General features: G+C 42.3%; 1 protein-coding gene across 5 annotated transcripts in view; it reads left to right on the forward strand.

Moving 5' to 3' along the window:
• LOC147124943 (ribosomal protein S6 kinase alpha-6) overlaps window positions 1-25,769 on the forward strand; it is a 141,391-nt gene that overhangs the window by 72,845 nt on the left and 42,777 nt on the right. For 4 of the 5 annotated variants that reach the window (XM_085995169.1, XM_085995153.1, XM_085995145.1 and 1 more), the window contains 8 exons: window positions 1,764-1,880; window positions 7,273-7,354; window positions 8,676-8,756; window positions 20,664-20,743; window positions 21,019-21,125; window positions 21,487-21,524; window positions 23,807-23,949; window positions 24,840-24,910. In XM_085995169.1, coding sequence (XP_085851295.1) covers window positions 1,764-1,880; window positions 7,273-7,354; window positions 8,676-8,756; window positions 20,664-20,743; window positions 21,019-21,125; window positions 21,487-21,524; window positions 23,807-23,949; window positions 24,840-24,910 — 719 coding nt within the window. Of the gene's footprint in view, window positions 1-1,763; window positions 1,881-7,272; window positions 7,355-8,675; window positions 8,757-20,663; window positions 20,744-21,006; window positions 21,126-21,486; window positions 21,525-23,806; window positions 23,950-24,839; window positions 24,911-25,769 lie in introns of those variants that run through there. The other variant, XM_085995179.1, reaches the window with a different exon arrangement.

Below are 25,769 nucleotides of genomic sequence, written 5' to 3' on the forward strand. Positions count from 1 at the left end.
ATTTGCTCATTGAGTGCAATGTGATGCATTTTGCCTTGGCTACAAATGGAAGATACATTTAGGGGGAAGCTAGTTAAGTACATGAGGGAGAAAGGAATAGACGGATATGTTGATAGGCTGATATGAAGTAAGGTGGGAGGAGGCTTGTGTGGGCATAAACGCCGGCATAGACCGACCAGTTGGGCCGAATGGCCTGTTTCTGTGCTGTAAACTTCTATGTAAGTCAGGTACATCTGTGCATTAGTTCAGAAAAGCGATTGTAAACTATGATTTACTTCTATCAGAAAAAAATCCCCCAAATAATTTTTGCGTTATGGGCCCTTAGGAGCGAAATGCTCTGTTAATAACTGTACATGTGTGCTTCAGGCTCGCAGTGGGCTGTAATGAGGGCCTTGTGGCATATTGAACAGAACGGTGTGCTTTTAATTCTACATTTGAGTCATGAATCCTTCTTTTCTGGATCAACGGTTTGTTCCATTTAATTTGTTATGCACATGGCAGTGTGCACCATTATATAACATAATTTTGTTTATGTGGTATGCAAATTTGTTTCTGCATTCATATTCTCTGGGATACAGATATATTTAGAAAAGGACAAGAAAGTTATTGTACAGTCCATTTTTCAGTAAAGTACAGGACAAATTGAAATAAATTATCAGCTAGTTTGCAGAACCTTTTGTATAAACTCAGTAATATATCTAACAAATTAATTTTATATGTATATGTTAATTGATTATAATTAGACAGCACAGAGCCATTTACTGCATTCGTCCAAGTAGCTAATTTGTATGTTAAACATTTTCCTGCTGTTTCATTATCCTTTTGAACTATTTTTCATTTTGCTGTCTGTTACTGTTTCTGGTTGATTTCCTTTGCTCACTTTCACATTTAGCAATGTCTAGGTTTAAGATGAATCCTACTGATAGAGTACTACCATAGCAGCAGAATAATACATTGTGCATTACATGGTATTATAGTCCTGTCTGTTAACGGGGTTTCCTCTGATTTACTATGAGCAGTGCCATGGGTGATCGGCCACCACAGTTACAACAGTTTTCGAACACCTTTGCAGCTGTGTGCCTGTGGTACTGTTGCCTGCATATCGTTAGCATTTGATCTTCCCTCAGACCGACAGGATTAAGTTGCCTAGGCTTTGAGGGCTGGATTCAGGGGCCGCACATTGGACACCTCTGTGCTAGATTATTAGGTAAGGGCTGGCACCTTTACAAAGCTGTGCGAGCATGTTACCTCTCCCTCCTGTCCAATTTTGTCTCCCATCTTGCTGGGCACCAGTACCTCACCCCAACTGACCATTACTCATGTGTGAGCCAAGGCAGTGAATGTTGGGTGATTTGACCTTGAGGGCATCAGAATGATCTTGAACAGGCCTAATCCTGTCTTTGTCCAATATTAGATGCTCACTTTCCTTTGGGTGGTTCAGTGGATTGTGATCAAGAGCAGCAGTGCTGAGTGATTTGTGTCTCCTTCTCTAGCCTGAGAATGCTGAGGCCAATTTTAGCCAAACAGAGCTTTAAATAGTCTTGTAGGCTTATGTTGGGGCTCTTCTGAACTTTCTTTTCTTGTGTGTCTGTTAGTTTCCTTGTGCCTGTGTAAAAATGTTCTTACCGTTCTTTATACTGTACTAACAAAAGGAAAAATAACAAAGTCAGCCAATTCTACCTGACAGCTGTAGAATTACTTCTGTTGAAATACAGTACTTGGGATGTTTAATTACAGTCATGTTTTCTAAACTCTATTTTCAGGATGAAGGAAGATTCAAGGAGATTGCAATCACACATCATGTGAAAGAAGGCTGTGAAAAGGCTGATCCTACGCAATTTGAATTGTTGAAGGTCCTTGGTCAGGGATCTTTTGGAAAGGTCAGTGCTTTTTATAGTTTTGATTACAGCAGGTTGGTGAGAGAAACCTCACTAGTCTTTGTTAAACAAACAGTAATTAAAATTAATTTGTCCATCTGATCATTTTTCACACAATTTATGTGCGCAACTTTTTTTGAATGTGAACATCATGTTAGAAACGTTACTAAAGGATCACACTTTCTCTGTTGGCGTTCCAGCCTTCACTGTTACGTGAACAACTTGGATTTGTCCCTTTCGCTATGGAAAGTAGTTTGCAGTTTCAATAAGTCATAACCTGGAGTGGGTAATCCAGTGCAGACTAAACTCAAAAGATTTTTATTTCTTTCCAACTGCTGTGTTTGCCTCTGTCAAACTTTTTTGATATAAGGCCAATTATAGACAATGTAATAGTAAAACAGGACAAATTCATGGTTCATGCACAGTATGAGTGATATTGGAAAAGAATGACGTTGTCTCCCTGATAGCCTGATGGGTAAGAATGTTTCCTCGATTGGAGTTGAAGGGTGCAGATTCAAAGGTTTCATCCCTGGTCTTTGCGGAGTTGATCAATTTTAGTCAGGAATGGTGGGGAAGAGAGAGGACTCTACAGTTGATCTCTGTTCCTAGGCTAGTGAAGACAGAAATTAATCAGAGTTTCCATTTCTGATGAACAGCCAATGACACTTGGCTGGAAGTGTATTTGTGTGGACATTGGATGAAAACTAGATTGGAATCAGGGGAGATGGTGTCCCTGATCAAGTAGCCCACAGACACTTGCTGTCCAAGCTTTTTCATGAAAAACCACCACTTGGTGGAGATGCTGGAGGGCAACAATGCAGAAAGCAACAAGTGTCCAGAAATTTAATTTTATGCACAAATTACATAATATATGCTTGTCTTGAACTTTACAGAGAAATCACAGTATTTCCAGAGTCAAAATGTACTTGCGTTGACCAATCTAAAAGAAAATCGGAAACCATTCCACTTTTTTTCCCCTCACCAGTTTTCTCCCATCTCCTCCTTATCTGAGGGGTTTATTCCTTGCTGGGATGTGATTTCATGGGCATCAGCTGCTGTCTGATACCTGGCCTAAGTGGCTATCTTTCACATGCGAGCCTTGACACTGAGCCATCAGCAGGCTGTTCAACCATAGAAGGATGATGGCCATTACAGCCAAACCTGACGTTGATGTCTGTCCATGTGCAGGGTTTGTAGGACAGTCATTAGGACGAGGCACCTTGACTGACTCTCATTCTAGTTTGTAGTGCTCCTACTGCCTCCCCACCTGACATCAGCTAGCTCACAGACTGGGGACTGAAATTAGGACTTTCCATGCTTGTATGGCTCAGCAATTCACTGGATAAGCATGATTTGGGGGAGCTCTCTCAGCTTGTTTAAGTAATAGCTGTTTATACTGTGGCTCTTAAATCCATAATGCTGTTAAAAATATTTTTTCTGAAATCGAAGTGTTTTTGTTTCTATGTGGTATAAATGACAGCATTCCACTCAGCTTGGCTGATTTCTAAGCTCCAAAGTTTGACTAAATTTGCATTACCCTGTTATGCTTAATTGAAAATTTGTGAGCAATTGGCAAATTCTGATTAAACTTTTTGATGCTGCAATTAGCTATATTTAGGTAAATTTGTAGATCACATTCCATGCCATGTGAATGTTTCAAACCTTAGTAAAAGTTCACTGCAGCAGTTTTGTAAACAAGTGAATTGTGTAATAAATTTATTGAAGCAATTGTGTATAGTGGTATCGATTTAATATTCAGACATGAAAAGTGTACTGGTTGCATTTATGGGCATTGATAAGCTGCAGGAGCAAAAAAATAATGGTCCTGAAGGTAAACCACGGAATACTAGAATATGGGCACTTAACACATTAATCTGAAATTTCTCTGGCTGCTACGTTGGTAGAGGCATTAACCCCATAAATGGATTAATGTCTCTGTTGAAGTAGTGAAGGGAATTTCAGAAGAACACACTAAGTATTTGTCTACTAGTATCCCAGGAGGTAATTTTAGGGCCCCCTCCCCAGTTTTGCCAAACCTCCTCCCCCCACCCCCAGGCTACCAAAGCCTCCCAGGATTGCCCCCAAATGTATCGAAACCCAATTTCCCCTCCCCAGTACTGCTAATTGTCAGATATCAACCTCCAATTGGTGCATTTTGCATACCATCTTTCTGTGTAAACAGAAGTATATAGGAATATATACAAAGACCACTGATTTACAGTTACATTTTTCACAGACTAATGGACATAGTTATCAAAACACCAATACAAATTCCAAAATACTTTCTAATAAAAATGGAGTTTGACTTATTCAATTACTGTAAATCAGTGGCCCTGAGTTATCTCCACACATGGCATAAATACCCCTATTATTATCAAACAAAGAATCTTCTGACTCACTACGATCCTTGCCATGGTAGAGCTAATATAGCCTTTCACAGAACACTCATGTTAAAATGTTTTACTGGCTGCTAGTCCCGGAATGATCAGCATCAATACGTGAATTAACGACAACATGCACCACAGGTTTTTTTTTTCATTCTTGAGCTGAGTGAGTCAAGAAGCAGTACTGATGTACACCCTCAATCGCAGGCTGAGCACTGGTCTGTGACTATTAAACGCTGCCTGGCTACAAAGATTCCAAAACCAGTATCACAAAAGCAAGAACAGAAACGGACAGATCTTGTTTCATCTCAGTGGGAGGTTTAGAAAAAAAGGTCTTGCAAATTTTGCAATCTAAATGTTTTTAAATTCAGTTTTTGCAAATAGAATATTGCACTGACAATGCTGTGATAGGTGCCACAAGCTCTCAACACACAAGCTTCGTGCACCTAGTGGCGACACCAAAGTAACACTCAGAGCAATCGGTGGGATATCAGGTTAGGAAGCAAAATGGGTGCTGCCCTCGGCAAATCTGGTGAAAATAGTTTGCTGTTGCTGTTGGGTGCATGTCCGCAATATATAAATGTCTTAAGTTGTGAGGAGGACTTATGAAATCATCGAAGCTTGTGGTTGGTGGTTGTCAAGTATTTTTTCAGACTCATCTTTGTGAAGTACCCTGGCAGCATTTAGAATGAGAAAATCAATTGCTTCAAATTATATTGTAATGCAATGCTGATTCATCTGCATCAGTTTTTATAACTCATTTATTTATATTTTATCAATTCTTACAGTCGCTTCTCTAGCAATATTAATTACTTTTTGGACTGGGAAGGCAATTCATAGGTTGATGCATATTAACATTCAGCCTGTGTAATTTAACTCTTGAGTATTGACTTTGCTTTTAAAATACCCCTCCTATTCAAAGGGACATTCTGTCCAGTTTGGGTGGAATTTGTTAGTTGTAAACCTTTTCTTTCAAGGATTTTAATTGCATACTTTTATGGCATACCCTAGTTTTGATCTCTGAACCTTTTTAGCAATGCTTCCAGTAAAATCCTTATCTTTCACAATTTCTGTTTTAATTTTGAAGAAATGTTACAAAGTATTTACAGCAGAGAAACAGGCCATTCAACCTAACCGGTCCAGGCCAGTGTTTATACTCCACACGAGCCTTCTCCCAACTTTTTTCATCTAACCCCATCAACATATCCTTCTATTCCTTTCTCCCTCATGTGCTTAAATGACTCTATGCTATTCACGTTAACTACCCCTTGTGACAACGAGTTCCACATTCTAACCACTCACTGGATCAAGGGATATGGGGAGAAAGTAGGGACAGGGTATTGAATTTGGATGATCAACCAGGATCTCATTGAATGGCGGAACAGGCTCAAGGGGCCGAATGGCCTACTCCTGCTCCTATCTTCTATATTTCTATGTTTTATTGCATGCCTGCGCAGAGTTCGGCACCCAGTCAATATATTTAGAATGTTTTGAGAGCAAGGGCAGGAAAAATTGCACTCACATAACATTTGAAAAAACACACACAGTGCTACAGTTTATAAAGTGCCCAGGAGATCCGGTGGCCACACTAGTTTCATGCAGCAGTGCAGATACATTCATCGAGCCCGAGCAGTGGGAGGTGTGCTCTCTGAAGGGTTCCACCTTATTTAATTCTGGAATCCGATCAGGGGCTGACTTGCGAGTTGTACAGTCACTTTTCCATCTCTGCAAACTTCGTAATAACACACAAAAGTGACAGTATAACTGCAGCTTTAGCCTTGCATGGCAAAAGTGTGCTTTGTCTTTTTTTCTCTTTGCGTGATCTGATGAATGGTATCTACATCCACCAGTGGTGGGTAAAAAGAAAATAAGTATAAATGGTGGGAATCTGAAATAAAATCAGAAAATACTGGTAAAACAGAACTGACGAGAAAGAAGTTAATTCTAAGTTTCATGTTGAGACCCATCGTCAGAACTGCTGTTGTGGTGAAGGGTCTCCATTATTTGGATTAATCATTGTTTCTTAATGTGAACATTCAGCTTTGTTCTGCCAAACATTTGGAAAATATTTTTCACAAAATATATTAGGTATTCTGATTGAGGTTTGAAATGTTAAAGGGATTCGATCGGGTAAATACAGCGAAACTATTTCCTTTGGTGGGGGCAATCCAGAACAAGGAGGCATTACTGTAAAGTTAGAGCCAGGCCATTCAGGAGTGAAATGAGGAAGAACTTTTCCCACTCCAAGGATAGTGGCAGTTTGGAAATCTCCCCCGCAAATGGCTGTGGATGCTAGGTCAATTAAAATTTTCAAGACTTAGCTCGCTAGATTTTTGTGGGGTAAGGGTATCGAGGGATTATGAAGTAAAGGAGTTGAGGGGCTGAAAGGCTCGAGGGACTAAATGTCTACTCCAGTTCCTATGTGTCAGCCATGGTTCAGTGGGGAGCACCCTCACCTCTGAGTCAGAAGGTTGTGGGTTCAAGTCCACTCAACTCGCAGTACTGAGCGTACCTCAGTACTGAGAGAGTGCTGCACTGTCGGAGGTGCCGTCTTTCGGATGAGACGTTAAACCAAGGCCCCGTCTGCGCGCTCAGGTAGACGTAAAAGATCCCATGGCCCTATTCAAAGAAGAGCAGGAAAGCTATCCCCGGTGTCCTGGCCAATATTTATCCCTTCATCAACATCACTAAAACAGATTATCTGGTCATTATCACATTGCTGTTTGTGGGAGCTTGCTATGTGCAAATTGGCTGCCGTGTTTCCTCCATTACATCAGTGACTGCACTTCAAAAGTACTTAATTAGCTGTAAAGTGCTTTGGGACGGCTTGAGGTCACGAAAGGCGCTATATAAATGTAAGTCTTTTTTCTTGTTTGTGACCAGTTTGTGATTCCTGCACATGGTAATAACTGATCCAGATATTTATGAAGTTATTTTGGCTCCATGTTTTGAATTTTCATGTTTCAGCAAAATTATAACTCTTTATTATCTTTGCATGTTTCTGTAATCAGGTCTTTCTGGTTAGAAAGGCGGTTGGCCCTGATACAGGACAGTTGTATGCAATGAAAGTACTGAAGAAAGCTACTCTGAAAGGCAAGTCTGAATCCATTTCTTCTTCATGCAAGTTTTACTTTTAAATAGTCAATTTGTTCACCCTTTGTGAAGCAGAATGCGGAGCACAGAAAGTAAGCAGATCACCATTTTTACAATATTCTGGGATGAATTCTAACGATAAGTATATGGGCCATAATATATTTGTAATTCTTAATAATTGACCATAAAATCTTCCAGAAAATATTTGTTGCCAATTCTTTCCAGAATGCTTGCTGTAAATATTTTTAAATTTCTAAAGAGGCCTTCAGCCCTCAATAGGTTTAACTAGTTGATTAGTCATATAAAATACAAATAAAGGAGTGATGGTGCATTTTAATACATTCCCAAAGACTCCTTAGTGAAGTGAATTGTGACAGATGGCAGTTGCCAGATTGTTTAGCTCCGTTGCTTCTAATAGACATTTGACACTGTTGACATCATTTCACTCTTGGCTGTAAATACTTATGTCATTCATTTGTTGTGGGAGTTTGAGCTGGCAAGGCCTGCAGATCTCTGCTGGTAGTTTTGGTAAATATGCACGATACCAATTGCTTCCAAGTAAATTGATAAAGCACCATTTTCCTTGAGCGAAATTGAAGGCCTGATGCACCAGAAATGGAGCTTCCTGGAAGCAGGGGAAGAGTGGGCTTCTTTATGATCACACCTTCACTCGTGGTATATAATATAACTGCTGATTCTCTGAGCTTTCCACAGTTCCAATTGCGAGCTTTCCTCAGTTTCCCACCATATTGATTTGTACTCGTGGGGTTATTGTGCCCCACAATGACAAAAAAGAAAGCCAAGAAAGGCACCAGACTTGCTTATTGAATGACAGCTTTGAAACATGTGCACGTTCTGGAGAAAGGTCATCGACCTGAAACGTTAACTCCGTTTCTCTCTCCACAGATTGCTGCCTGACCTGAGTATTTGCAGCACTTTTTGTTTTTATTTTAGATTTCCAGCATCCGCAGTATTTGCTTTTGTGTTTGTGCAAATTGGATAAGGTTTTAGGTGAATAATTTAGTGAGTACATTCCTAACTAAGCAGGTAAAATCTAGGATAGTTAGTAGTAAGAATTAATGTGCTAATCTTAGATTATTTTTTTCCTTATATTTGATATTAAATAAGCATCTCTCGGATATGATTTTAGTTTCCAGTCAGGAAAGGGCAGTGCAATTGACTTACTGCAGATAGCTATAGTTGAAGAGCTAAGAGCAGCACAGGCAGAATTAACTGAATGCCCACCTCCTGTGATGTGGTTTCTATGGCTGTATGAACTTATACATTTGTTTTCCAATGACTGCATTTTTTCTATTTTCAGTTCGTGATCGTGTCCGAACAAAAATGGAACGAGATATTCTAGTAGAAGTAAATCATCCATTTATAGTTAAATTACACTATGGCAAGTACCAAACTCTCTCTCGTATTAAATTACTTTTATACTTTTAAGTTGCTTTTAGTAAGGTTATTTTATTCTGGTGTTTATTGCATTTTGGAGATATCTTTGTCAACATGGTGTAGATTTAATACTATCATTCTTAGTTATATAGCAGTGTACTCTATGAAGTGTTACTTAAAATATATTTTGTACTTATTTCACCACAATCGATAGTCATCCATGCATTTTGTGCAGTGCATCAAACATCCCATAATGTAACCTGGAATTTGGGGTAAGGAAGTCTTTGAACACAGGGAGATGGCTGTTCAGTGATCGCTGCTGGAAAGTGTGGATGTGAGGACAGAATTGGATTTGGCTGTTAATGAAAAATGCAGAAATGGAAAAGTGCAGTATAATAGGGATCATGAGAAAGAGAAAATCAAGAAGAAAGGAATAAAGAGAGGAAAATATATATATTTTAAAAATTGTGTGCTAGTTTATGTCAATTTGGAGACATTTATTGGTCCCTGGCAATCGCGTGACTGTTGATGTTCTGTCAGCCACGTTAGTTATCGGTGAAAAATCTGCTCCAGACTTGGCACTCCTGACCCCAAACTCTCCATTCCCAATCTTGGCCTCTGGCTGCCTGTGTGTTTGCCGCTTCAGTAGTTTTTTGATTTTTTTGCTCGTAAGCAGAAAGGCAGTGACGAAACAAACTAAAAATTAAATGGGAGGGAAAGTAGTCTAAAAGGAAAGAAGCAAAAAAAAGGGAATAAAACAACTTAGTAAGATGAGGAATAACAACAGAAAATGCTGGAAAAACTCAGCAGGCCAGGCAGCATCCGTGGAGAGAGAAATAGAGTCAACGTTTCGGGTCGAAACCCTTTTGTCAAGTAAGATGAGGATGTCATCTTTATTTTGTCCCCAAGTACATCTTCGCCCTCGACATAATCTTCTCGCACATAGTACAGTGCTATCTGGTATAACCTAAAGATTAGAGTTAAGATAATGGAGTGAATTTTCCTTAGATATTTGGGTTAAATATGTGGGTAGGAACGCTAGTTTTCTATGAATCATAGTCGTTGACTATGTAGATGTAAAAAATTAGAATTGATGGTTTTGAACCAGTTATATTTGACAGCAGAGAAAGGAGCAAGTACCCTGTAGTTGTTTCATATGTGGAAAATTGTGTTTGGTTAATTATTTAAGTAAGTTTCTTCATTAGGCTTTGATAATGCAAAATATTCTGTCTTTACTTGGTCAAAATACTTTGCAGCTTCATTGTAGGTGGAGCAAAAAGTATTGTGTGTGCAGCCTTTGAGTATAATAATTAAAGTTAGTGGGGTAGAGTTTCCGCTCGGTTGCGCTGGTTTTTTCGGCACAATTCGCCCGAAATCGACATAACCACAGAAGATCGCGGCATTTTAAAGCTCATTACGTTCAGTGCAAATCAAGTTTCCGCAATCTTTTGCGCTAGGCCTTCGAGGAGGCTCCAAAAATTAAGCGGATTCTTTTAGCGCAAGGACACTAGGCACATTTTAAAAGCTTTTGAATGTAATTTTTTTTAAAAAATTTACGAAGCAACTGACTACTGTAACACAATGAAACCGGACGGGCCACCCGCCATCGACCTCGGCTACAGACACGGCAACGGCACACCCAGCCCAGTCAACCCTGCAAAGTCCTCCTCACCAACATCTGGGGACTTGTGCCAAAATTGGGAGAGCTGTCCCACAGACTAGTCAAGCAACAGCCTGACACAGTCATACTCACAGAATCATACCTTTCAGTCAATGTCCCAAACTCCTCCATCACCATCCCTGGGTCCTGTCCTGTCCCACCAGCAGGACAGACCCACCAGGGGTGACGGCACAGTGGTATACAGTCGGGAGGGAGTGGCCCTGGGAGTCCTCAACATTGACTCCGGACCCCATGAAGTCTCATGGCTTCAGGTCAAGCTTGGGCAAGGAAACCTCCTGCTGATTACCACCTACTGCCCTCCCTCAGCTGATGAATCCGTACTCCTCCATGTTGAACACCACTTGGAAGAAGCACTGAGAGTAGCAAGGGCACAGAATGTACTCTGGGTGGGGGACTTCAATGTCCATCACCAAGAGTGGCTCGGTAGCACCACTACTTTCCGAGCTGGCCGAGTCCTGAAGAACATAACTGCCAGTCTGGGCCTGCGACAGGTGGCGAGAGAACCAACACAAAGGGAAAAACCTACTTGACCTCGTCCTCACCAATCTCCCTGTCGCAGATGCATCTGTCCATGACAGTATTGGCAGCAGTGACCACCGCACAGTCATTGTGGAGACGAAGTCCTGTCTTCACACTGAGGACACCCTCCATCGTGTTGTGTGGCACTACCACCGTGCTAAATGGGGTAGATTCAGAACAGATCTAGCAGCTCAAACCTGGGCATCCATGAGGCATTGTGGGCAATCAGCAGCAGCAGAATTGTATTCCACCACAATCTGTAACCTCATGGCCTGGCATATCCCTCACTCTACCATTACCATCAAGCCAGGGGACCAACCCTGTTGAATAAGGAGTGTAGAAGAGCATGCCAGGAGCAGCACCAGGTGTGCCTAAAAATGAGATGCCAACTTGGGGAAGCTTCAACACAGGACTACATACATGCTAAAAAGTGGAAGCAGCATGCTATAGGCAGGGCTAAGCGATCCCACAATCAAAGGATCAGATCAAAGCTCTGCAGTCCTGCCACATCCAGCCGTGAATGGTGGTGGACCATTAAACAACTAACTGGAGGAGGAGGCTCCATGAATATCCTCATCCTCAATGATGGTGAAGCCCAGCACGTGAGTGCAAAAGACAAGGCTGAAGCGTTTGTAACCATCTTCAGCCAGAAGTACCGAGTGGATGATCGATATCGGCCTATTCCTGAGGTCCCCACCATCACAGAAACCAGTCTTCAGCCAATTCGATTCACCCCACGTGATATCAGGAAATGGCTGAGTGCACTGGATACAGTAAAGGCTATGGGCCCCGACAACATCCCGGCTGTCGTGCTAAAGACTTGTGCTCCAGAACTAGCCGCGCCTCTAGCTAAGCTGTTCCAGTACAGCTACAACACTGGCATCTATCCGACAATGTGGAAAACTGCCCAGGTATGTCCTGTCCACAAAAAGCAGGACAAATCCAACCCGGCCAATTACCACCCTATCAGTCTACTCTCAATCATCAGCAAAGTGATGGAAGGTGTCATCGACAGTGCTATCAACCGGCACTTGCTCACCAATAACCTGTTCACTGATGCCCAGTTTGGGTTCTGCCAAGAGCACTCGGCTCCCGACCTCATTATAGCCTTGGTCCAAACATGGACAAAGGAGCTGAATTCCAGAGGTGAGGTGAGAGTGACTGCCCTTGACATCAAGGCAGCATTTGACCGAGTGTGGCATCAAGGAGCCCGAGTAAAACTGAAGTCAATGGGAATCGGGGGAAAATGCTCCACTGGCTGGAGTCATACCTAGCGCAAAGGAATATGGTTGTGGTGGTTGAAGGTCAATCATCACAGCCCCAGGACATCGCTGCAGGAGTTCCTCAGGGCAGTGTCCTCAGCCCAAACATCTTCAGCTGCTTCATCAATGATCTTCCCTCCAACATAAGGTCAGAAATGGGGATGTTCACTGATGACTGCACAGTGTTCAGTGCTATTCACAACTCCTCAGATAATAAAGTAGTTCATGCCCGCATGCAGCAAGACCCGGACGACGTTCAGGCTTGGGCTGATAAGTGGCAGGTAACATTCGCGCCACAGAAGTGCCAGGCAATGACTATCTCCAACAAGCGAGAGTCTAACCACTGCCCCTTGACATTCAATGGCATTACCATCGCTGAATCCCCCACCATCAACATCCTGGGGGGTCACAATTGACCAGAAACTTAACTGGACCAGCCACATAAATACTGTGGCAACAAGAGCAGGTCAGAGGCTAGGTATTCTGCAGCGAGTGTCTCACCTCCTGACTCCCCAAATCCTTTCCACCATCGACAAGGCGCAAGTAAAGAGTGTGATGGAATACTCCCCACTTGCCTGGATGAGTGCAGCTCCAACAACATTCAAGAAGCTCGACACCATCCAGGACAAAGCAACCCGCTTCATTGGCACCCCATCCATCGCCTTAAACATTCACTCCCTCCACCACCGGCATACCGTGGCTGCAGTGTGTACCATCTACAAGATGCACTGCAGCAACTCGCCAAGGCTTCTTCGGCAGCACCTCCCAAACCTGCGACCTCTTCCACCTAGAAGGACAAGGGCAGCAGGCGCATGGGAACATCACCACGTCCAAGTTCCCCTCCAATCACACACCATCCTGACTTGGAAGTATATCGCCGTTTCTTCATTGTTGCTTGGTCAAAATCCTGGAACTCCCTACCGAACAGCACTGTGGGAGTACCTTCACCACACGGACTGCAGCAGTTCAAGAAGGCGGCTCACCACCTTCTCGAGGGCAATTAGGGATGGGCAATAAATGCTGACCTTGCCAGCGACGCCACATCCCCATAAACGAATTTAAAAAAAAAATCTCTGGTGTCCCACAAGGCTCTATCCTTGGCACCCTCCTATTTCTCATCTGTATGCTGCAACAGTGTCCGAAAACAAAGCTTCAGTTTCCACATGTACGTTGACGACACCTAGCTCTACTTCACCACCACCCATCTTGACTCCTCCACTGTCTCTAAATTGTTGCATCGCTTCTCTGACATCCAGTATTAGACAAGCAGGGATTTCCTCCAACTAAATATTGGGAAGGCCAAAGCCATTGTCTTCGGTCCCTGCCATAATCTCTCTTCCCTAGCCTCCGACCCCATCCCTCTCCCTTGCAACTGTCTGAGACAGAACCAGACTGTTCGCAACCTTGGTGTCATATATGAACCCGCGATGAGCCTCCGACCGCATCCGCGCCATCACCAAAGACCGCCTGTTTCCACCTCAGTAACATCGCCCGACTCGGCCCCGTCTCAGCTCATCTGCTGAAACTCTCATCCATACCTTTGTTACCTCTAGACTTGACTATTCCAGCGCACTCCTGGCCGAGCTCCCACATTTTACCCACTGGATACTTGAGGTCATCCAAAGCTCTGCTGTCCACATCCTGACTCGCATCACGTCCCGTTCATCCAGCACCCTTGTACTCGCTGACCTACATTGGCTCCCGGTTAAGCAACGCCTCGGTTTTAAAATTCTCATCCTTGTTTTTAAGACCTCACCCCTCCCTATCTCTGTAATCTCCCCCAGCCTTACAACCCTCCAAGATATCTGTGCTCCTCCAACTCTGGCCTCTTGAGCATCCCCGATTTTAATCACTCCACCATTGATGGCCGTGCCTTCAGCTGCCAAGACCCGCAGTCTGGAATTCCCTCCCTAAACCTCTCCGCCTCTCTATCTCTCTTTCCTCCTTTAAGACGCTTCTTAAAACCTACCTCTTTTTATGCCCTAATAGCTCCTCACGTGGCTCGGTGTCAAATTTTGTCTGATAACGCTCCTGTGAAGCGCCTTGAGATGTTTTACTATGTTAAAGGTGCTATATAAATACAAGTTGTTGAGCAGAGGCATGTTTTGGCGCATGTAACCTTCATTAGAATAGTTCTGATGAAGGGAACACTAGACACCTTATCAGCCTTTTCTATTTAGAGATGCTGTGTATTTCCAGCATTTTCTGCTTTTATTGTAGATTTGTAGTTTTTCCTTTTTTATTGGCATTTTGTTTTTAAATTTAAAAAAATCTTGAGATTAATTTCTTCCTGTCTTTTGCATTTCTTTTCCCCCTCCCCAGAGCACCATTCCCCCAATTGAGGTTTTGCAAATGACCTGTACCCAATACTCCTGCTCCCGACCAAGCGGAGCTAAGGAGCTTGCTTTGGATAAACCTCATAAATGTGTCACTGGGCTACCTGAATGTTTTTTGATTTTTCTCTGAAGTAGATTCTGTCAAATCCGATGCAATTGCAGTAGTTTTTATTTTTCGCTTGTTGCTTTCAGTATTCTTAAAAACTGTCATTTGCACAACTGAAGTGAAATCGAGCATGAAATTAAAACTGAAAAATTGCAGATATTCTGGACTCCCATGTCTTAATTGTCTGTAATAATGGTTTAAAGTGTTACTACGTAGCGGTTATGCTTGATTGTAATTTTTAAAAAGGGGGTCCAATGAGAATAGCATAGTGTTTTCTTCATGGGAAGCAAAGCTGTTTCTCATTAGAAGCTCTTCAGCTGAAATTGTAACATTTTCCTCAATTTAACTGAACTTTTCAAGCCTAATTTCATGCTAAGTATGGCATGCAATAAAATTCTATTCAGCATGGTCTTCTGCCATTCCACTTGTGTGATAATGATACATAATGAACTACTGGAAATAAGGTGCAATCGTCTTAATTTTTCCCTGAATAGTTAACAAAATATTTTATAAATCACCTGCATGCAGTTTGATGCGCGATGGTTTTGGGTGCGTTTCAGTACAGAAGTATTAATACAACTGATGGACCTTCAATAACCACAAAACTAGAAGTTATAGACTTAAACAAGTTGGCTTTTATTCACTTAGATCAGAGCTAACATCTCAACACACCAACTGGTTCACAGGAATGACTCATACAGATCCTGGGATCTTTATGTAAGAGAAGTCAGGGGCGGAGCCAAGAGCCAAGACCGGGAACCTTCCATGTTAGTCGGGAAAGAGGGAGTGAAACTATACACCGTGGGGGAGGGTAATATACATGAGTGCAAAACGAATACAGAATCAAGACAAACAGATTTCATTACATTCACCCCTTCTGTAGATTTAGTCCATCGGGGTGATGTTTCTTAAAAGTTGGTATAAGTGAGTCTGTCGGGAGGTTTTGCAGTTCTCAGGGATCAACGCAAAGCCGGTTGGGGTGCCTCTAGGGGAGTGGATTCTGGTTCCTCCGCTGTCCGGGCCTCCGCAGTGTCTTCCAGGTTATCTGCAGTGTCCTCCAGGTTAAAGTTGGGTATTGATACCTCTGGGCGTCCTGTCTCTTTGTAGTGTAGGTCTTCATCGGGTAGTCTCCCATCATTCTCTCCGCTCCCCGAGGGAGCGAGGTCTTTTATGGAAACAGTGTCCTCTCGCCCGTCAGAGTATCCGATATAGGCGTACTGAGGGTTTGCATGGAGGAGCTGTACCTTTTCCACAAGGGGGTCCATTTTATGGCCTCTCACGTGCTTTCGCAATAGTACTGTCCCCGGAGACGTCAGCCATGCGGGTAGAGATATGCCCGAGGTGGATTTCCGGGGGAAAACTAACATCTTTTCGTGAGGGGTAGCGTTAGTGGCAGTACATAACAGAGACCTTATGGAGTGGAGCACGTCTGGGAGGACTTCCTGCCAGCGGGATGTCGGAAGGCCTTTTGACTTTAAGGCTAACGTGACAGCCTTCCAAACAGTAGCATTCTCCCTTTCCATTTGCCCATTACCCCGGGGGTTGTAGCTAGTGGTTCTGCTAGTGGCTATCCCCTTCGAGAGCAAGAACTGGCGCAGCTCGTCACTCATGAATGACGTCCCCCTATCGCTGTGTATGTAGTTCGGCATGCCAAACATGCAGAATAGATTACAGAGATTGATGACCGTGGCACTGGTCATGTCTGGGCAGGGAATGGCGAAGGGGAAGCGGGAATATTCATCAATGATATTGAGGAAGTATACGTTACGGTCGGCAGAGGGAAGGGGTCCCTTGAAGTCCAGACTTAGGCGCTCGAATGGCCATGTGGCTTTGATAAGGTGTGCATGGTCAGGCCTGTAGAAACGAGGCTTGCATTCCGCACAGATGCGGCAGGCTCTGGTCATTGCCCTGACCTCCTCGATGGAGTGGGGCAGATTGCGGGACTTCATAAAATGGTATAGTCGGGTGACCCCTGGGTGGCAGAGGTCGTTGTGGAGACCCTGTAATTTGTCCGTATGAATGCTGGCACACGTTCCCTGCGATAGGGCGTCTGGGGGTTCATTAAGGGCTCCCGGCCTGTACATAATATCATAGTCGAACGTGGATCGTTCGATCCTCCACCTGAGTATTTTGTCATTCTTGATTTTCCCCCTTTGTTATTAAACATGAAAGCCACCGACCGCTGGTCGGTGAGCAGGGTGAAACGTTTGCCGGCTAGGTAGTGTCTCCTGTGCCGCACTGCCTCCACTATAGCCTGTGCCGCCTCCTCGACAGAAGAGTGCCTGATTTCAGGTCCCTGAAGGGTTCGTGAGAAGAAGGCCACAGGTCTCCCAGCCTGATTGAGGGTCGCAGCTGAGGCAAAGTCTGACGCATCGCTTTCGACTTGAAAGGGAATGCATTCGTCCACTGCACACACTGCAGCCCTTTCAATGTCCTGTTTCATACTGGTGAAAGCCTCCCGAGCTTCAGCTGATAGTGGGAAGGACATTGATTTAATGAGGGGTCGGGCCTTATCAGAGTAATTGGGCACCCATTGGGCATAATACAAAAAAAATCCCAGGCACCTTTTTAAAGCTTTGGGATTGTGTGGCAGGGGCAGTTCCTTTTAGGGGGCGTAATCGGTCAGGGTCCGGTCCAATTACCCCATCTTCCACCACACAGCTGAGGATACAGAGACGGGTTGTGTTGAAGACACATTTGTCTTCGTTGTAGGTTAGATTCAGCTTTAGGGCAGTTTTTAAAAATCTCGCAAGATTTAGATCGTGGTCTTGCTGGTTGTGCCTGCAGATAGTGACATTGTCCAGATAGGGGTAGGTAGCTTGTAGTTTATTCTCATCAACCATGCGGTCCATCTCACGTTGGAAGACCGAGACCCCATTTGTTACCCCAAAGGGCACTCTGAGAAAATGGTAGAGGCGCCCGTTCGCCTCGAAGGCGGTGTATGGGCGGTCCTCCGTTCTAATGGGGAGCTGGTGATACGCGGATTTGAGGTCGATAGTCGAGAAGACTCGGTATTGCGCAATCTGGTTGACCATTTCTGATATGCGGGGTAAAGGGTAGGCGTCCAGCTGGGTATAAATATTAACAGTCTGGCTGTAGTCAATTACCATCCGTTTCTTTTCGCTATTTTTAACTATGACTACTTGGGCACGCCACGGGCTGGTACTGCATTCAATAATGCCTTCCCGCAGGAGTCTGTCCACTTCCGCCTTGATAAAGTGTCTGTCTTCCAGACAGCTATGGGCCTACAGTTCGGAGCGAGATTAGCGAATAAAGAGGGCGGGCTGATTTTTAAGGTTGATAGGCCACAGACTGTGAGTGGCGGCTGGGACCCGCCATATGCTAGCGTGACACTTTCGTGGTGGCACTGGAAGTCCAGGCCCAAGATTACATTAACACAGAGTTCTGGCATCACGAGGAGTTTAAAATCCTTGTAGTCCGTGCCTTTTACAGTCAGTGTTACCACACAGTAGCCCAAAATGTCCGAAGTGTGGGGCTTAGCAGCCATAGCAATTCTGCTTCGTGTAGGGGTTACCGTTAATGAGTGCCGCCGTACCAGGCTAGGGTGGATAAAACTCTCGGTACTCCCACAGTCAATTAAACATTTCGTTAAATTCCTGTTTACCTGTATGTCCATCATGGATTTTGTCAACGGGTGTGGCCTGGATTGATCCACCGTGATCGAAGCCACTGTTGGGTACTGGGCGGCCGTTGAGTCGGGAAAAGATGGCGGGTCCCAAGATGGCGGCACGCACGAGGCGGTGACGGAGTTGGAAATCGGATTCCCCCTGCAGACTTTGCTAAAATGCCCCTTTTTCTTACATTTGAAGCATGTAGCGTCCTTCGCTGGGCATCGTTGTCTGGGGTGCTTGGCCTGGCCGCAGAAGTAGCGTTTCGGGCCTCGAGACATTGACGCTGTAGTAGGACTCCTGGGTGAACTTCTGTGTGGGGACTCCGGCGGCGTAGAGCTGGTCTGAGACCTGGATCGGGAAGATGGCTGATTCCAAGATAGCGGCCCCCTCGGCGCGCACGAGGCGGTGAGGGCCGCATGGCCGGAAGAATAAGAGTCAGAGTTTCTCTGGGCCACGTCCAGCCATCGCGCAGTGGCCACTGCCTTTTTTAAGTCCAGGGCCTCCTTCTCCAGCAGTCTCTGCCGGATATAATTCGATTTGAGGCCCGTGATGAAGGAATCGCGGACCAATTCGTCAGAGTACGCGTTGGCCGTCACGGCCTTGCAGTTACAGTCCCGGACCAGGTCCTTTAGGCCCTGTAAGAAATCGTCCATTGATTCCTCTGGTCGCTGCCTGCGTGTGGCCAGCAGATGTCTGGCGTACACTTCGTTTACCAGCCTCTGGTATTGGGCCTTCAGGATAGTGATGGCCTCCGTGTAAGAGGTGGCGTCCCGGATGAACGAATAAATCCGATGACTTACGCGAGTAGTCCGTAGACTCAGTTTATCTACCTCGCTAGCGGATGAGGCCCCCGCGAAGAGTTGGAAGCATTTGAGCCAGTGTCCAAATTGATTTGATGCTTCAGCAGAATGTGGATCCAAGTCCAGACGCTCTGGTTTTAGGAGTCGATCCATCTAGAAGTTATAGACTTAAACAAGTTGGTTTTTAATCACTAAAATCAGAGCTAACATCTCAACACGCCGACTGGTTCACAGGAATGACTCATACAGATCCTGGGATCTTTATGTAAGAGAAGTCAGGGGCAGAGCCAAGACCTGGAACCTTCCAGGTTAGTCGGGAAAGAGGAAGTGAAACTATACACCGTGGGGGAGGGTAATATACATGAGTGCAAAACGAATACAGAATCAAGACAAACCGATTTCATTACAACAACTTAGGTGTTGGATCCTGATCTGATGCTCACATGGGCTAAAACCCACCAGAAAGCTGTTTTGCACTTGCTTGAAATCTCACCAACTTCGTGCAAAGCCACATTTTTGGATTGCTTTTTAAACTTTGCACATGCTTTTATAATTTGAGACCAATTGCTCGTGTCTGCTTTTTACAACAGTAAAACGTAGCAGCTCAGAGTGGAGCTCTGGGCATGTGTGCTGAATGACATTGTGACCTGAATGGATGCATAGACTGACTCATGGTCTGCTGAGAGCACATCATGCTTCACAATTAGCAGTCTGAAGGAATTATACTGAATAGAAACCGAGCTCTTGGAGACTCAACATTTTGGACTGTGTGCCAATTTTTTGATGTCGCAAGATGTCTGCCTTGGCTCAGTGGTAGCACTCTCGCTTCCGAGTTGGAAGGTCATGGGTTCAAGCCCTACTCCAAACACTTGAGCACATAATCTAGGCTGACATTTCAGTGCAGTACTGAGGGAGTGCTACACTGTCAGAGGTGCCGTCCCACAACACTATTCGAAGAAGAGAAAGGAGTTCTGCCGATGTTCTGGGTAGCATTTATCCTGCAACCAACATCACTAATTATCTAGTCATTTATCTCATTGCTGTTTGTAGGGCCATGCTGTGCACAAATAGTCTGCCCCGTTTCCTTACATTACAACAGTTGATGACTATACTTCAAATGTACTTCAATGGCTGTAAAGCATTTTGGGACGCCCTGAGGTTGTTGGTTCGTTCTTTCTTTCTGATCAGTTGAAATCATGTGATTGATACCACTCTACTAAAGATGGTATAAGTCGGGATCAAAATGCACTCTTTGTTAATCACTCAGAATCTAATATACAACTTATATTTTTCTTTGTGTAGAGATCTGTTCTCTCCATGGTAGTGAGCTCCTCTAATGAACCCACAGTTTGGCTTTATATGTTACATGTATCGGAGGCTCCCAATTCACACATTTTCCAATCCTTTTGTGATGTAGAAATTTTTCGCAGTGCATAGAATCTTCTTGGTGCTCATCGTGTTCATGTAATACACATTTAAGCTTAGTTTTGAATCTGTTGCTAATATAATATGGATACCAATAATGTTGTACACTAGTATCAACCTTGTCACTCATTTTACCAATTTTTACTTCAGCCTTTCAGACTGAAGGGAAACTTTATCTAATTTTGGATTTCCTCAGGGGAGGGGATGTATTTACACGCTTATCCAAAGAGGTAAGATCTCAGATATATTTTTCATGTAATCATGTTATTTTGCCTCGTTTGTACTCCCCTTTCCATAATCCTCCCTCAATTGGTGGAGTGTGTTTTGGTGATAGAACTTTAGTGCTTGGCATGCCACTAATAAATTGCATTTGCTTCAATTTTTCTTCAAATCCACTCTTTGTAGAAACAGCATTACTCTTACGTTAATAAATATATCTGCTGTCTGTGTAGTTTAATGTACTGACATCATAGAAACTGATAAAACAATATAGTTCCTCATTTAGGTCATGTTTACTGAGGAAGATGTCAAGTTCTACCTCGCAGAATTGGCCCTTGCTTTGGATCACCTACACAGCTTGGGAATAGTGTACAGGGATCTAAAGCCAGAAAAGTAAATCCAAAATTTATTTTCTTCTGGATTTATATTGTATATTTTTCATTATATACTTTGTGCATATTTAAACAGTAAACATGTATGTTTAATAATTCTCTTAAATGGCATAATTACATTGCTGATAACTTCTTGAATTATGTATTCAGTAACATTTTCAGAGTTTTTAAGATAGTTTGAAATATATATATTTTAAATTTTACACTGCAAATGTTGTGAAGTAAAATTAATGTAGATTGATATGCATTTTTAAGAGCAATAGCTCATGAGTATTTACAAATAAAATTATGAATGTGCTGAATTTTTTAGCATTCATTCAAACTTGTGTACATGTATTGGAGAATGTGAATTTTAATTTCAGCATTTTACTTGATGAAGGAGGACATATCAAGTTAACAGGTAGGTACATTCACCACCCAGTGCATCAGCTATATAGATAATTGTTTTTTTTATAAATGAGCAAGTTGAAAGCTGACTGGTTGTTTTATAGATCTTAGTAAAGAAAAGCTGACTTGGAATTTGCTTAGACTTATAATACGATGGCAAAGTATGCTATTCTGAGAGTGTCTATTGCTGAGGTAGTTTGAATCCAGAGTGCAGCACCTTTTGTGAAAAATGGAGGAAATATTTGTTGTTTTGCAGTCAAAAGACTAATTGACAAATACTGGATAAAGTCAGGACACCTGCCAACAAATGCCTGCAGCAAGCAAAACACTTGATGATTAGCTTATTGCTTAGTTTTCATTACTTACTGATGTAACTAGAAACAGCATTTTTTGACCACTGCCCTTCTGTTTAATAAATAGTGAATAAACCATCATATGCTGTTAAGTTGTTCAATTCATTTAGATAAACATGAGATTAAAAAACAATTCCAATGGCCATAATTTGTCAGCAAATGTGACTAACCTTGTTCATTTTGAATGATTAACCCGGAGCCCTAATTTAAATGAATGATGGAAGGGTCACTGGCGTTTGTATGTTAATTGGTCAAGATTCTGTTAAATCACGATTCTATAACGTTAAAGAAAAGATATTAAGATCCCATGCAAGCCACCTATTTGGCCTTTAATTGCCTTTAAAATATTGAGCTGTTGAATTTTTGGAAGACATGTTGCATTTGTTTTGAAATAGTCTATTTGCTTTTATTATTCTACCTAGTACCTTTTGGTTTTGGCTATGTAATTTTGAACCGATGACGTATTAAAAAATCAGTTTATAGCAAGTGGATTCTCTGTGCACTGAAGCTAAAGTTGTAGTGTAAATCTGGAGCCAGGATCTCATTTAGTTCTTTGGTGATCTGGATTGAGATTGTCAGCAGGAGGGAGTCTCACGTTGCTTCACTCCGGATTTGGGTCCAGCCCTGACTCCAAATTGGCACTATAAGAAGTGTCGGTGTAAAGAGAGCCAGCTTTGCATCAAAGCCACGGTTATCATTTAAATACATCCTCAGAAATAATAATCTGAAATTTAATTAAAATTTGATGTACAAAATCACCTTTTTTTAAAGTTGAAGCTGTTTTGAGAAATTAATACAGAATATCAAATATAGAATAATTTTTAAAACTGAATTAAAAAAAGAACATCCTTGCTACATTCGACTTTGTGCAACAAAATGATGGCCTAGTTCTTGGAGTTTAAACTGCTTAGGTTTTTTTAGGAACTATCGCAGCAGTGCTTTAATTAAAACTGAAATGAAAAATATCTACTTGTGTACTCATATGCTGACCTGAACAAAATTCTGATTAAGCAAATATACATCTGCATTGATGCTGAAATGGATTTATTGATAAAGATTAAAAGTAATGCCATGTAAGGAAAAGCTTGCATCTTAACCAAGAATTTTCTCAGTAGACAGTCAGAAATTATTAGTTATTTTAAAAAAAAATGTTGGTCAGCTGGATGTCTGACACGTACAGAAACCATCATATACTGTATTTGAGATTAAAATTTAATTTAAAATTATCTTCAAAGAAGAGTGAGTCTCGAACCTATCACGGTTCCAAATGTATGAACAGTTTTCTTTACAACAAAACTAAATACAAGATTGTTCCCTTAAGACATGGTATATACCATAAAAAAGTTATATTTGATTAAAATTATCCTAAAGGTGGTTACTATATTTCATTATAGCTCTTTGAACAAATTTCTCCATTTTACATTTGCAAGCCTTTTTTGTATAATTTAGGAGACTGGTTCAGATAATCTCATAGGAAATAACATCTAAGGATTTCTGGTTTTTCTCAAATGGGAATTCCAGCCTTTACGCCGAGAAGTGTGTTCTAGTAGTTAGTTGGAATAGCACTCAGTTCGTTGTTTTGTTGCTGTAATCTGTATTTTGTGGGTGGGATATATTGGAGTTTAAACTCCAGGTAGCTTATGCATTGCCCATAAGTATTTTGTTTATTCATGTTCAACAAAAATCACATGATAAAAATTGAAACTTATTTTTTTCCTTGAGTTGTAGTGTTCTATAGATTAATTTTGGTAGGGGACGAGAAAATATACATCGCCGTTTCTTCCCCCCCCCCCCCCCAAAGCTTAGTCAACTGAAGACGTGCACACACATGGGCATTTTAGTAATGAGTCACGACTTGTGTTTAATCAGTTGTGACACTTTAAAGAGGTAGAAGTTACTTATTTACAAAGTATTCACATTTTTGACATTACTCTGTTTATAGATTTTGGGCTAAGTAAAGAATCAGTTGACCAAGAAAAGAAGGCATACTCATTTTGTGGTACTGTGGAGTACATGGCACCAGAAGTAGTAAACAGGCGAGGTCACACACAGAGTGCAGATTGGTGGTCATTTGGTGTGCTTATGGTATGTGTGAGATTTTGCCTGCTTAACTTTGCATTGTTCTGTTTGGTATTTTAATTAAAGTGACTGGATATATCCTGGTACAGAATTTTCAGTTTGGTTCCATTTGTATGTTGCTCTTTTCTGGGTTTCTTGGGGTGCAGTTGTACTGGAAAGGGAACCGAGAGTGATTTGCTCTGGAGTTAATGTTGAGTATGGAGAGCTAAGTTATATGAGCACTTCAAGGTTGCTCTCAGTCCGCAATTCTGAAGCCAATTTTCAGCTCCACTCGCGTTTCAGACGGCGGTGTGATGGTATAAGGCTGCACTTTTATGTTTCAGTTTCAGTTGGAGGCTCGAACTCCTGATTTATGCTGAGCTGAAGGTTCGCACTTCTAGTGTGAACCCCTGGCTCATTGGGGTGTCAATGTCGGATCCTGAGTGTCCGGAGAAGTCCGATCACTGACTCCATCTTTATGCTCCAACTTTAGCATTGTAGCAAAGTGGAAACTGTTTGACGGCAGTGCTAAATTTGGAGTGCAAACTCACCCTTTATCTCTGAACAAAATGGTATAAATTATTTCCCCTTTTAATCAAGACAGAGCCATGAAGTTCTATCACTTGTTTGCAATAAACTGCAACTTATTTTTATACTGCTGTCACAGGTTGGCTATATGTTGCTGGTTTACATCCTATCAAATTTGTTTGTGTGTGTGTTACATAAATGTAAAATATGAAACTTCCACTGGTTTTTAATATGCATGCAATGCTGATGGACAACATTTGTTCATTTGAATGTTATGCAGTGGTTATCATAGTGTTACTGATTTAAACAAAACAATTAGCTATGCATTATAAAAATTGAGGTCCAGTATTACTTTGGTGCTACTGTCATTACTTTGCTTTTACTTTTAGTTTGAGATGCTTACTGGTACGTTGCCATTCCAAGGTAAAGACCGGAATGAAACTATGAACATGATACTCAAGTAAGTTTGTTGACTACTTTTGTTCAATTCATACTGTCATATTAATTTGCAGGTTAACTTAATAAACACCCTGTGCCACCTCCTCTTGTGACCTTTTTTAAAGTTACAAGCAAATATTAAATAGATATTGGACAAATGGATGATGTAAATGTTTATTTGAAGTACGAGCCTGTGATAAACATGCCAATTCATTCAGTCCTTTACAATAGAAAAAAAAAATGAGGGAACATATCTACACATTTCCGTTTTCACCCTTGTTGGCAATTGTTTGTTCTCCATTGTTGATTTCTGCCATTTGCACCGAGCTTATTCAGTAAGAGGAAACCCTCCTGCCAGTTGGAACTATGGGAAATCTGGGTCTTGCGTTTGTTCCTAAATAGTGTCAGTCTGGAGAGGGTACTGTTGCAGGTTGGTCAGGGTCCTGATAGTTTCTGGAATTAGGATAAAATCTATCAAAATTTACTCAACAAGAGCAGGCAGGTTAAAATGCAATTCCAGGCAGCGGTTTGAATGAGCACCCTTTGAGTTAGAGGTTGAGTGTTTGACTGTAAGAGCCACTATGCCCTTTTGATCAGTTTGTTTGAATGTTCTGTGGTGCGTTTACATGATTGCAGCTCTAAATGGATAACCTGTGCGAAACACATTACGCTAGTTTTGAAACCAGTGAAATTATACAATGTGACTTCACAGTTTGGTGCTTCATTGCCCCCCCCCCGCCAATGCCCTTGCATCATCTGCACATCAATCTGTCAGAAGTAGACAGAGGTGACTAATTTAAATGGAGAATAATGGATACCTGAGAGTGATTAGAACGCACATATCTAATTGGGGATTACAGCACATGTCAGAAACAGACTTA

Source organism: Somniosus microcephalus, chromosome 1 (assembly GCF_052327205.1).
Source record: "Somniosus microcephalus isolate GS21.2 chromosome 1, FLI_Smic_1.0, whole genome shotgun sequence".
Lineage (NCBI taxonomy): Eukaryota > Metazoa > Chordata > Chondrichthyes > Squaliformes > Somniosidae > Somniosus > Somniosus microcephalus.